This window comes from Peromyscus eremicus, chromosome 3 (genome assembly GCF_949786415.1).
Source record: "Peromyscus eremicus chromosome 3, PerEre_H2_v1, whole genome shotgun sequence".
In the NCBI taxonomy this organism is placed as follows: domain Eukaryota; kingdom Metazoa; phylum Chordata; class Mammalia; order Rodentia; family Cricetidae; genus Peromyscus; species Peromyscus eremicus.
In genome coordinates, this window is record NC_081418.1 from 97,391,353 (window position 1) to 97,404,202 (window position 12,850).

A 12,850-nucleotide genomic window follows, 5' to 3' on the forward strand; every position below is an offset into this window, starting at 1 on the left:
ACACACACACACACACACACACACACGACCCACATCCTCCCCTCTGAAAGATCAATCTCCCAGTGTACTGATTATCGTATTCCTGGCTACCTCAGCTAGGATTACCATTGCTATGATGAAACACCATGACCAAAAGCAACTTGAGGAGAAAGGGTTTATTTGGCTTAAACTTCCATATCGCTGTTCATCATTGAAGAAAGTCAGGACAGGAACTCAAACAGCGCAGGAACCTAAAGGCAGGAGCTGATGCAGAGGCCATGGAGGGGTGCTGCTTACTGGCTTGTTCCTCATGGCTTGCTCATCCTGCTTTCTTATAGCACCCAGAACAACCAGCCCATGGGTGACACCGCCCACAATGGGCTGGGTCCTCTCCCATCAATTACTAATTAAGAACATGTACTATAGGCTTGCCTGCAATCCAATCTTATGGAGGCACTTTTTAAATTGAGGTTCCCACCTCTCAGATGACTAGTTTGCGCCAAGTTGACATAAAACTATGCAGCACACTAGCCTATCACAGATCTCCAAATGTGGCATCTGTAGAGCAAGGGACAGCCCCAAAAGAAAGAGCAGAGCAGAGGGAGAGAGGAGCAAGCGTCTGCTCACCACTTGGTTCTTGAAGCAGTGCATGCACTGTCTAGATCAGCCCTCAGCGCCTGTGAGGTAGACAGCCTCATTCCCATCTCGTAGGTGGGGAGAACGCGGGCTGCTCAGAGAGCTTCGGTGACCCGGCCAAGGCCAGACCGAACTCCAACCAGCACTGGCAATCCAGCTGGAGCAAGCCCTCTCTTCCCACCCCAAAGGGCAATAAGAATGACTGGCCAACAAAAAATGGGTAAGCTAGCAGCCAGGAGTGACTCTACCCAGAAGGGCCAAGGCTGCGGTAGGGTCAACGACGACCTCTTGGAAGACTGAAGATTGAGGTAGCATGTAAAGAAGGGAAGAGCTGCAGCACTGACTTTGGGGACGTGGGCCAGGCTGGAATGGAGGCAAGCCGTGTAGGCTGAGGAGGCCTTGAAGGCAAAGCCATTCGAAGCAACTGGGAGTGGACCACCGCTGGCTCCCTGGCCACTGAGAATGGCTGTCCACAGAGAAGTTATCTCACAAGGGGGCGCTGTGTTCCGATCATCTGGCTGAAGCCATGACCAAACCATTGGGGCTCTGTAGCCCAGTGTTCACCTAGAGAAGATGATGGGAGCCCTTCCACAAACACACACTCACATTCCCCTCCTCAGCTGTTGCTGAGGCCACTGAGACAGGGCTGGAGGCCATCTTAGAGTCAGGGATGATTCTTGAAAGAGACCAGTCCCAGTAAGCAATAAAGTCTTGAACACATACAAGCACACACATGGGGCCCTTAATTTACTTCTTTTTTTTTTTCCAATGGGATCTTATGTGGCCCAGGCTGTTCTCAAACTCAATGTGTAGCCAAGGATGAACTTGAATTCCTGATCCTCCTGCCTCTACCTCCCAAATGCCAGGACAGGCGAGTGCCACCACACTGTTTTCCTAGTTCACTTCCAACCCAGATTCTAGCTCCTACCAGGAAGCCTCCTAGACTCTCTGCCTGGGGTCTGGAGAGTCTGGGGGGAACTGAAGAAAAAGAAAGTTATTTTACTCAAATACCCCTCCCTTCCCAAGATGAAAGTCTGAGGACTTTCAGATAGTTCCAGAACAGGACTGGATGGGGAGCCAGGGGAAGCTGAAGAAAGGCCTTGTGTTGAGAAAATCCTATGGTGGCCCTTGCAGAGAGAACACTCACTTTCAGAAAGATGGTCTGCAGCTTTCCACAATTCCTGCCACAGTAGCTGGGCCCCCGCCGGGAGAAGAGGACTTCATGGGTGGGTACCCGTTGGTAGGCCACGCGCTTATCTCCCTGCAGCATCCAGATGATGATGTCTGGCAGGCTGTTCTGGGGCTGGAGAAGGTGGCAGTCAAGGTGGGGATGGTGACATGTCCAGAGCCATGCCTGATCTCTGACTCAAAGGCCACAAAGGTCTTGCCTCACCCAGCGCCCATCCCATACTGGCCACTCAGGGCCCTGCCTGTGGCCCTCAGCTTACAGAGGAACTCCCACGAATGCCTTAGATGCCCATGGGTTTCTGGGAAGATGCCCCTGCACAGAGAATGGAGCCTAACTCTTAAGTCTTCTCTTGTGGAAGATGTGGTCTGCCCAGAGGAGCCTTCATTCCTCCTGCTAACCCTAGGACCCTAAGGTCTGCAGGCTTTCAGGAGTAGATGCCACCGCCACAGCGCCTCCTCACTACCTTTCCAGGGCTCCTCAGAGTGAGTGAGGTCCCAGACCTGGGGGTAAAAACTGGAAGGATTTTTGAGGAGGATTCTCCAGCCCTTGCCCTCTCCTAGCCATAGAATAAATTCTGTGAAGAGGGTAGGATCAGGAACAAGGCTCCAGAGACTGCCAATGACCAGCCTGGGGGACAGTCCTCACCGCTATGAGGATATGCCCAGGGAATTGGTCATGTGCCTACCGCCCTGCCCAGGGAAACTCTAGCATTCATCACCCCTTTCCAAGCAGCCTTTCCCATTGCCCTTCTACAATCCTCTGTCCCAGATACCCTCTCCAGGTACATGCCCGGGTACCGTCCCTTCTCACCATCCACATTTCCTACAGACAGGCACTAGTGGTCCAGTAGTCAGGTTCTTGGGGAAGCAGGCTTCAACATGAGACCTAGAGCCAGGCACTCTGGGTTCTGATACCAGCCTTGCTCTGACATCCTTTGGCAGGCTAGGCCATCTATTGAGTACCTACTGTGTGCCAGGCTCTGAGTTGGACCCTGTAACACCTAGTAAGTATGCTGCTGTGTCCTGCAAATGGGCATACTAATGCTCAGAAGGTTAAGTGACCTACCCAAGGTCACCCAGCAACAGATCCAGGAATGTATCACAGTATAAACCTTTAGTCTGCATTCTAGGAGGCAGGGAGGCTGAAGAAGAAAAGGCCCCTCAGGATTCACTACCTCCTCAGCCAGGGCACGGAGACGAAGAAGCCAGTCCTCGGCCTGCTCCAGGGCAGTGGAGAGCTCACTGTGGCCAAGCTTCAAGGCCAGGGCAGCTTCTTTGATCTGGCTCAGGTGACGGGTACGTTGCCGGAACAGGTATTGATCAAGGTGGGTAGCAGAAGGTATTTCATGGATGTCACACAGGGGCTGGCTGTGAGAGACAGGTGGAATGTGCTCGTTCGCCAGGGCTCCACACACCACAGAGGCAGGTGCATGTACACATAAGCATGCACATTTATAGGGTCCCTGCTCCCTGCCAGCCTGCTGGGTGCTCACCTGAGTGTGGCCTGCCTGCTCCAGGAGATCTCCCGCACACACTCTTGGCCCTCCCTCTCTGAAACATGCCTCTTTATTCCCAGGCGATCCTTTTGGGCCTCATCCTCACCCTCCAGTTTGGTGGGTTCTTTTGTATGAGTGTTCCCTCTCCAAGCTGACTACAAGCTCTCAGCGGACCTAGAGGGTCCTTTTCCCGCCCCCTTGTGCTGTCTAGGGCAGAGGCTAGAGTCTAAGTTGCCCCATACTAAAATAAATCCCTTCTGTGTTGGGCGCACACTTTCTCCAAGAAAGAAATTTATGGACCCCTGACTAGCTACTGCAGACGCTGTGGGGAGGCCAGCAACCGTGAATACAGAAGCATCCACCCTGGCTGCCCCGAGACGGCCCTCCCAGAATCCTGAGCTTTGGAAAGCCTTCTGAGCCCTGCTGGGGTACTGCAGCCCTCAGCTAACAGCGCTGAAGCCCAAGTGAGGGGGTAAATTAAACTTCATCCTGTGTGGGGGCAAAGATCTCTGATCCCCGACCCATCACACAGGGACTCTAAAGGCCCCCGCAGATGGACGCTCCACGCCGTTCCGGAGCTGGATGAGCACACCCAGGAGAAATGCTAGAAAAGAGGGGCTGAGCTCTAGTTCTCCCTCCCCAAGCAGGACCCTCCAGCTGGCCCAGCCCTTGCCCTCAAACAGGACATTCGTCAACGCTGCTGCGCCAGGCCTGCTCCACGCTGCAGCCCCCGCCCCCTCCCCGCAGCGTCTGGACTCCCGGCTCCCGGCTGATTTATTTTTTCTGCCAATTTCCCCGAGCTATGCAGAACCAATTACCGCCGGAGCGCCACGGCACCGCTCTGGCAGGCCCTCGGCGCGCTGCGTCTTTCCTGTTATTTTTTTTAATTGAATTTTTAGGGTGGGGGGAGCGGGTGCGCGAGCTCCATCTCGGGGAAACTTAAGCCCCGGGGCCCGTCTCAGGTCACGTACTGCACACCCTGTGGTAATATAATATTTACTGCCCCGAGGGTGCCGCGTACGGCAGCCCCGGGCCGGCGGCAGCGGGTGGAGGCCTTGCATGGTGGGTGAGGGGCCCTGGTGCGCAATGGAGCAGAGGGCTAAAGAAGCCCAGTCAAGGTCAGAAAACAGGGAGGACCCTCCAGCAGATCACCCAACCCAAACTCCCCAAGACCAGCCAAGCACTGTCCTTACCCCTCACAAGATGCCCTGGCTCTTTCTCGCCCGCAGGGAAGTCCAATACAGGGGTACAGAAAGGAGGGAGTCTGAGGAGGAGATGGCATCCCTAGCCCTCCCTACAAATGGGAGGTGGGCCGCATAACCCAGAGCAGAGCTGCTCACCAAGTCACCACCTGTCCCTGGGGACCAAGTTGGTGACTGTACCAGGGCCAGTCCCCTGGAGAGTGAGCTGGCGTCATTCTTGAGTTGAGCTACAAGTTGAGTCCAAAGAGATGACTCTTCCCCAACTTTGCCTTCTCCTGAGGAGAAACTGAGGCAGCCTGCTGTTCCCCACAGGAGCAGCCTTGGAGTTTTCCCTGGAAAAAGCAGCCCTGATCTGCACCTTCAGGGCTGACTGGAACTACTCCTGTGCAGAATGCTAGGAAGGGCTTTGCATCTAATGGAACAGCATGACGGCAAAAAGTAATGCACAGAGGCAAGGGGTGCATGATAGGGTGGGGAGGGTCCAACAAGCCGGCAAGACTCCGAGGGATGAGGGCTATGAGGTGCCCTGTGGGGAAAACAGTCCTCTCCAGGATGCCAACTGGAAACTGGGGAAGAGAGAGTGAGAAAGGAAGGGTGTGTGGCTGGGCTGGGGAGGAGAGGGGAGAGGAAGGCTGTGTGAGACGCTAGAGTTTGTGCTGTGATCTCTGAAGGTGGTGGACCTGTGGAGACAGGAGGAGACAGGCGATGGAGATGACATGTGTCAGGCATGTGTGGCCTCAGACACAGACTGGACCAGCTGACAGGGCAGACACACAGAGAGGAGAAGCAGTGAGCCCAGAGATCAGAGAAGAGGGCTTGACTACATGGAGCAGGGGGAGGAGGTAGGGAAGGGCCCTGGCTGGAGACAATTCGGCTGATAGTAAGCAATCAGCCCTAGTCAGCCATGACACCTGCTTATGCTGAAGTCTCAGGCAGCATGGTTCCCTCAGGTAGTTCCCGAAAGGATGGATCTGGAGTCCCTTCCCTGAAGATCCCATCAGACACCCTGAGAGGATGGGAACTCACCCCTGCCCCCGTCTAGGCTCCTGTCCTGGCTGATGCCCCCTAAAGGCCTGGGCATCTTCCTACCCCCAGGAGAGTGACAGAAGAGCCTGGCTTGGCAGAGTGTTTCAGATAAATCCTCCCTGAGAGGGCACTGAGGACAGCCTGGGACCAAGAACCACAGCCTCCAGTGACCCAGCACCTCAGACTTGCCAGCGATTGGGTCCCACCCATTTCCAAACTCCCAGCCCCACAAATTCGCCTGTTCCACCCCACAGCTGCCATGAGCAGTACTTCGGAGACCCATGTTCCACCAGCCTCTGTCCCTGAAGTGGCATCACTGGGCACAGTAGTCTCTCTGTAGGCATGGCCAGGGTGCAGGATGCTCTGCGAAGGTGCCCCACCCTGGGGCCCCTGCAAGCTGATTGTGCCCCCATGTGCCCCTCCAGCACCCTGTTCCTTCCACCTCCAGACCAAGGCCAGCTTCCTGATGCCTCATCGCTCCCACTCTGCTTTCCTCCTGCCAAACCCCTCAGAGAATGGCCCCAAAGTACACCCAAATGTCATGGCCACAGCTAGGGAATCATACTGGGCCTTTCCTGGGCCCCCAGTTCTATCTGTGACTGAGTAACACAAGGACACTCTTCCACTTACTTGACACGTGAATCTGGGTGTGTCAGTCAATCCCTGTGTAGCTAAGTTTCCTTATCTGGCCCTCAGAGAATGGCGTGATTAGAGGTTTATGATTAGTGAAGACACACAAACTTCCCAAAATCTGTGCTCCCCTCGGCTCCCTCGACACCCACCCTCCCCAGCATCTTTACCTTAGCTGCCTGTATCTTAGGTCACTTACCGGTCCTGGGTCTCCTCTCTCATCACCCTGAAGCTACAGCAAGCAACTGATCCAGGGGGCTCCTTCCTCAACATACCCAAGCCTGAGCTTCCTTGGTAGAGCCCCCAAACCTGCCCTGCTAGGCATCAGCTGTCCTTGGAACCCCTGCAGACAGCAGGCATTTCAAGACTACATGCTGTGGTCCTGGCAGCCTCCTCTCCACTTCTTACCCTACCATTTCCACCAGGCATCTTTCTTCGGGAAGATTCCCCTGTCAGAGGCATCTGCCCTGAGTTCCCACAGACTCCACTTCTCACTCCCCGTCATATCTAGAGGGCTCAAGTGGCACCCTTACCAATACAGCTGGGGCTGAGCTGGTTTCAGGGAGGTATGGAGAATGGAGGAATGACCTGCCTGGGGCAGGGCAGGGGGGCGCTGTTCCTTTGGGAACACTTGATCTGCTGAAGGCACCCTTCATAAGCAGGGTACGCAAGTGCCTAGCCATCACAGTTACGCATCTCTCACGGTGAGGACATTTCTCTGATCCCTTCAACAGGGCTCTCTAGCTGGCCTGACAGAGGAGAAGATGGGGTTGGGGTGGGGGGTGGAGGTGGCAACCTTCATACTGAACCCCATAGAACGCAGAAGAGTGGCTATGACCAAGTCTATTTCATAGCTGAGAAACCAAGGCCTGAAGAAGCAGAGCTACCGAAAGCGCCCAGACTGTGGTGAGGGGTGGGCTTCCCCTCTGTCACTGTGGTAACCACACTTCCTGCTACTTAATCCTCCTCACAGTGCCAGTCTTATGTTGATCAGATATTGTTAAGAAGTCATTCTTCATGCCAAGTTCAACTTCAAAGCTCCCTTCGCAGTGACTAACCCTAGGCTTCCTGGATGTGGAAGAGACACCGCCGAGGTGAGCCCCGTCTGCTGACCCGCATTCCCACTCTCCCTCACTCCCAGGCCCCCCTTTCCTGAAGTTGACAATCAGCCATGTGCAGTAGAAACCTAAACAGAAACCATGGTCCCCGACAACATGGCCTTGGGGGAAGGAGGGGTGCCCCCACCCCAGCTTCTCCTGGAGATTCCATCAGGGAGCTATGAGGTCGGGGATCAGACACACAATGCTTCCCATTCAGGTAAGCCGGTCACCCAGCCCACAGCTGCTGCTGCTGCTGCGGGGAGATTTATGACCTGTTCTAAACGTCACCTTTTCAACTCCCAGTGCCGGCTCCACCACCTCTGGGCTCAGCACCGGCCAGACTGCTGGCCAAGCGTGGCTGGGAGACGTGCCTCTGCTCACCACCACACACGAACACTCCCGAGGAGACAGCGTCGGCTGAGCTAGGAGAGGCATCTGAGGGGGCCAAGTACCCCCTACCTGCAGTCTGCAAGGAGGTCCTCTGTCAGTTGAGCCACCAGGGCGTCCATGTCCTCGGAGGAACACTGTGCCTTCAGAGCCAGGTGGACCTGCTCCAGGCTAGCTTCCTGTGGGACAGGCAAGCTTAGGTCAGGAGTGTCACCATGGAGGGGGACCCAACCCCCAGGCTCTGTCCCTGAGCCAGAAGGGAATAGATAATAGGAACAAGACAAAGCAAATCCAGACTCAATCAATCTGCCAGCACCTTCCGGGACTCCCCACCCGGACCCTCAACCTCGGAACCCCAGTCTCACACATGGCCACAGGGGGTTCCCTTGCTAGTTAGAACTTCTTCCTAGCCTGAATGCATCCTGTACCAGCTGCCACCCTGAGGCCAGGCCTGACTCCCCACAGGGGAGTGGATCTCTCTGAGACTCCTCTGTCCAGGCCTGACCCCCCCCCCCAGAGGGGAGTGGATCTCTCTGAGACTCCTCTGTCTGTCCTTATCCTTTTTGGAGTCAGCCACACAGCCAGATCCAGAGCTAACCAGTCTCCTCCAGCAGCCATGGAGCCACCACTGGGCATAAGGACCAGATTCTCAGAGCTGGTTCTCTTGGACCTTCATCTGATCTTCTTCTCTGGCACTTCTCTGGGCACTTTCCCTAGGCCTAGGCCCTGAGCTGGAAGGCATAGGCCAACCTTGAAATACCTGTCAGGCCCAAGGCTGCTTCAGTCCCCCAAGCAGCCCTCTCCACACATCAGCCTTCCTGAGCATGTGACATGTGCTCCACCCTGAGGGAAAACCCTAAGGAGAAAACGCAGGCCCTGCTGTGGGGAACTGCGGCCTTCTGGAGGGATAACAAGGAGTAGTGTGGAGGGCGGGACAGGGACAGCACAAGTTCCCTGTTCCCAAGTTCCCCATCACCACCAACTGCCAGTTTCAAGGACATCAGCCCTTCCTCACCTTTCTGCCTCCTCTCCAATTGTGCTCCTCAGTCATCCCCAGGCCTCTTCACCCTCCTCCTCGCTGCTGCCCCTCATTCCTGCCCTATAGCCATTCTGGCCTCCCTTGGGTGATGCTCCCTGGAAGGAGCCCAGAGCCACTGCCTAAACCAGCAGCTTCCCAGCATCCTTCTCCCCTCCCTTAACTCTACACCTGCGCCCTCTCAAGACTCTTCTGCATGCCTTGTCCAAGCACCAGGCAGACCTGAAAGTGCAGAGAGGTTCCCAGAACCCTCTCCTCACCCCCAAAGCAGAACTACTCTGTCATCCAAACACTGTTCCTCTCCCCGGGTTCCCAGCTTTGAACCCCAGATCATTTCTCTCAAAGCCCTTCATCTCCCCAAGACGAATGTATCAAGGCCAGGCAGCTCAAGTTCCACAAACTCCCTAAAAAGCCACCTTCCTCCCAGGACCTTCTGGGACTGGGACTCACCCTCCCCTGAGTCCTTGCCATGATATCCTAGGTGGGGACCTCTTCTACATCTTCCCTTTGTCCCCATGACATCCCCTTGATTTTCCTTAGCTGCTCCCCTCCATATCCCACACCTCTCCCTCAGCACCCATGAATGCCACCTGGATCTAAGTTTGGAGCTCTAGCATCTGGCTTCTGGCTGGAAGTTTCTGGCGAAACTATTGTATGTGGTATCAGAGTCAAGAGGCATCTAGTAATAAGCACCGGACATATCCTGACACCTCAGCTCTCTGTCCCTCAGTCATCCCACATCCACCTGGGGTGAGCCCAGCACCCTTCATACCCCATCTTCTCTACAAGTCTGCAGATATTTCTGGGTTAGAGGCCAGGCACCAGGTCTGGACAGGATCGCACTCACCAGCCGGTCAGCGATCCGCAGGAGCTGATTTTGAGTCTCAATTCGATGGCTGATGTCTTCCCAGTATGAGGACAGCACCACCACTGGCTTCACGTTGCCCCAAGGCAAGTAATAGTAGTGGCACCCTGCAGGGAGGGGAGAGGGGCCTGAGCATGGGCAGAGGCCCAGGGCGAACACGGCTCTGCAAAGCATGGTGCTCAGGCCCCTGGGCTTTCAGCTTGAGAGAGGACTCAAGATAGACAGGTCCTACTCTCCTCTCCCCTTAGATGCTTGTGGTATGGCTGGTAGTCCCCAGTACACAGACAAGGTGCCCGAGCACACTTTGTGGGGGAACAGACTGCTGTGGCTCCCCCATCAAAACAAGGGGGCTGATAGACAGAATGCCCTGGCAAACCCGAGTTCACATCTCCAAGGTCTCCAAGTCAAGCCCCTAAACCCCATGTGTTGATGGAGGTGGTTCAGGACCAGAGCAACTGCAGAGACTGTAGCAGTCCATCCTGTGGGTACAGCGGACCCCCCAAGAAGAATATGAGGGGCAGCACAAGAAGTAGAAGAGGTTTGGTGTGGTTTCCATGGAGGCAGGGTTTAGGGAATGGTGTCTACCCTATGACCCGGGTCCCTTCTGGCCTCACCCACCATCAAAGACTGCCCGGCTGTACTGGGTGGTGGAGGCCAGTGGCAGGCAGGTGGTGTCGAACTTGTTTCCATAGTTCCCAATGCTGACCTCGAACTGGATGGCATCATCCACATCCTGCAGCATTGTGGCTGAGTAGAAGGCAGCAAAGAGGGAATATTTGCGCCTCCGGAGGTACTTCTGTGGGCAGAGTGAGCAGGTCAGAGGTCACAAGGAGACAAGCAAGATACCCAGCAGGGCGGATCCCATAGATGTCAGGCCCCAGCCATGACCAGGACCCAGAAATTCCTGGCTGGGAAGAGAGTGTCTGATGGTCCAAAGGAACAGCTTCCAGACTTGGTTACTAACTGAACAAACTCATTCCAGGTCCATGCGCATTCCCTCATGTTTCCTAACAATCTGCTCCTCCAAGGTCAGGCTGTTCTTTAATCCAAACCAGCATCAATGGCACCACCATGTCCACAGAGCAAGGTCTCCCGCAGTGTCCCTCAGGGCAGCCTATACCTCATCTGCCCCTTAAAGGGGCTGAAAGCTCTCAACAATCATGCACCGCCCAGACACACACACACACACACACACACACACACACACACACACACACACACACCAGGAAACCCTGCAGTTGGCTTAGGCAGCCTCAACCATGTGCTCAGAATATTTAGTTCAAATTGGCCTCTCCAAGCCCAAGGCACAGGGCTGAGACAACATAAAACATCCATGTGTCTTGGCATGAAAATTACATGATTCTGCCTGGGCGGTGGTGGTGCACGCCTTTAATCCCAGCACTCGGGAGGCTGAGACAGGCGGATCTCTGTGAATTCGAGGCCAGCCTGGGCTAAAACGCAAGTTCCAGGACAGGCACCAAAACTACACAGAGAAACTCTGTCTCAAAAAAACAAAAAAAAAAAAAAAAAAAAAAAGAAAAAAGAAAAAAAAAGAAAAAGAAAAAGAAAAGAAAATTACATGACTTTATAGTCACCTCCTTGGAAAGCCAAGGAGAAAAAAGGAGCTGAAAGGCTGAGTTTTGAAGCATGTGAATGGTGGTGACAGATAACACTTACTATGTACCTACTGTGTGTATATGTCAAGCCTCACCGTTTGCCTACTGTGTGCCCTACGTCAAGTCTCTTTTCACCACCATCTCCTAAAGTAAATATGACTCCAAACAGGGGAACTGAGGCAAATGGCAGGTAGGAGGGCCAGTATGGAAACCAGAGGTAACTAACTTCAGTGTCCACAGGATCCTGGAGAGCATGCATTGCTCTGAAGGTTCTGGGCCTTAGAGTCTTCATCCATATGTGGGGTTAACAACAGCTCCCTGGTGGCATGCTGGACTTGAAGACGTCAGTGGTAAATGGTGTTGAACTGATCATGGCGGGCTTACAGGGAACCCTTACAAAACAGTGTTCTACTTTGCGTCAAGCTCTGAGTTTCTGTAATACTTTCATTTATCTCCCCTAAACCTCAAAACATACCCAGGGTGGGGTATTATACTTTTCCCACCTTACAGCTGAGACACAGGGGCCCTCAGAAGTGCCGCCATAGTAAATGTGGAGCAGAACTGAAGAAGGCCCTCTACCATGGTCCTTAGCTACCTTGTCCCTACTTCCAGCAGGGACCCAGCTCTCTCCCAGAGCCGTGTCCTCACCTCCACACGCAGGATATCATCAGCAGGAAGGTCTTCCACCTTCTGCTCACTGTGCTCCACCAGTCTGGTCTCTAGAGACAGCAGAAGCCTGCCTCGGTAAGCCACACCTTCTCCCTGCAAGAGAAAGTCAGGTCGCCAGCAGAGGGGTGAGGGGTGGGGAGCACAACATGTGACCACATAATATAATTCACCTCTACAGAATGGGGATGTACCAATCCTCCTCCTGAGAGAGATGGGCCTGGGTGTCTCAGGATGGAGACAGTGAACAGGTTTATCTGGCCCAGGAGAAAGAAGTCAGAAGACCTAAGAGAAGGAGGTGCTCGGAGAGGTCTGTCAGACCTCGTAAGGCCCAGTGAATATCACCTGGGCCCAGACACTGCCAGGCCAGCCTGGAGACCCTTAGGGCATGCATGTGGCTGCTCACCTTTCCTGTGTTGAGCTCTGCATAAGGGTCTGGGAAGCCCGTGAACTCCCGGGGACTGCCGTAGAGGTTCACATAGCAGGGGCCAAAGGTGGGGAGGAAGCCCAAGTTGTCGTCCACTGGAAGATACAAGCAGGTATCAGAGAGGTGGCCCTGGAGACCTTTCTAGGGTTCAACCCAGCCACCTTCAGATCTGATCCCGTCTCCAGCCCTCAGTTTCCCCCACGTGCACCAGGTGTGGCCCCTGTGCATGTATAACTAGTAATACACTAGCAATGACTATAATCAACTCTGTTCCATCTCTTGAGGACTCAGTGTGCCAAAAGGAGGCTATTTCTATTATGTTATTAGTCCTATTTCACAGATGAGGGAACTGAGGCTCAGAGATGTGACGAGCACAGGCTAGCAAGGAGACAGGACCCAAATGGTGCAACACACTCAGCTGGCTGAACACTAGCGGTTGCTCAAGCCTTCCCTCTCAGGCCGTGGGGGAGGAGGAAGAGAAGTGATCCAGAGTCCAGTGACCACAGAAGCTATGTCCTGGGATCCCTTCCTCCTCACACACACGCATTTGTTGTGGCAGTGGGGAGTTGGAGAACGGATAAAGGGATCAGTCCTGT

The 12,850-nt window shown here is 54.4% G+C and overlaps 1 protein-coding gene across 7 annotated transcripts in view; it reads right to left on the reverse strand.

Annotated features, from left to right (window-relative positions):
* Dysf (dysferlin) overlaps window positions 1-12,850 on the reverse strand; it is a 201,702-nt gene that overhangs the window by 101,583 nt on the left and 87,269 nt on the right. For all 7 annotated transcript variants that reach the window (XM_059258091.1, XM_059258090.1, XM_059258087.1 and 4 more), the window contains 7 exons: window positions 12,234-12,349; window positions 11,810-11,923; window positions 10,164-10,341; window positions 9,528-9,652; window positions 7,717-7,823; window positions 2,979-3,171; window positions 1,763-1,918 (listed from right to left, as the gene is read on the reverse strand). In XM_059258091.1, coding sequence (XP_059114074.1) covers window positions 1,763-1,918; window positions 2,979-3,171; window positions 7,717-7,823; window positions 9,528-9,652; window positions 10,164-10,341; window positions 11,810-11,923; window positions 12,234-12,349 — 989 coding nt within the window. The remainder of the gene's footprint in view (window positions 1-1,762; window positions 1,919-2,978; window positions 3,172-7,716; window positions 7,824-9,527; window positions 9,653-10,163; window positions 10,342-11,809; window positions 11,924-12,233; window positions 12,350-12,850) is intronic.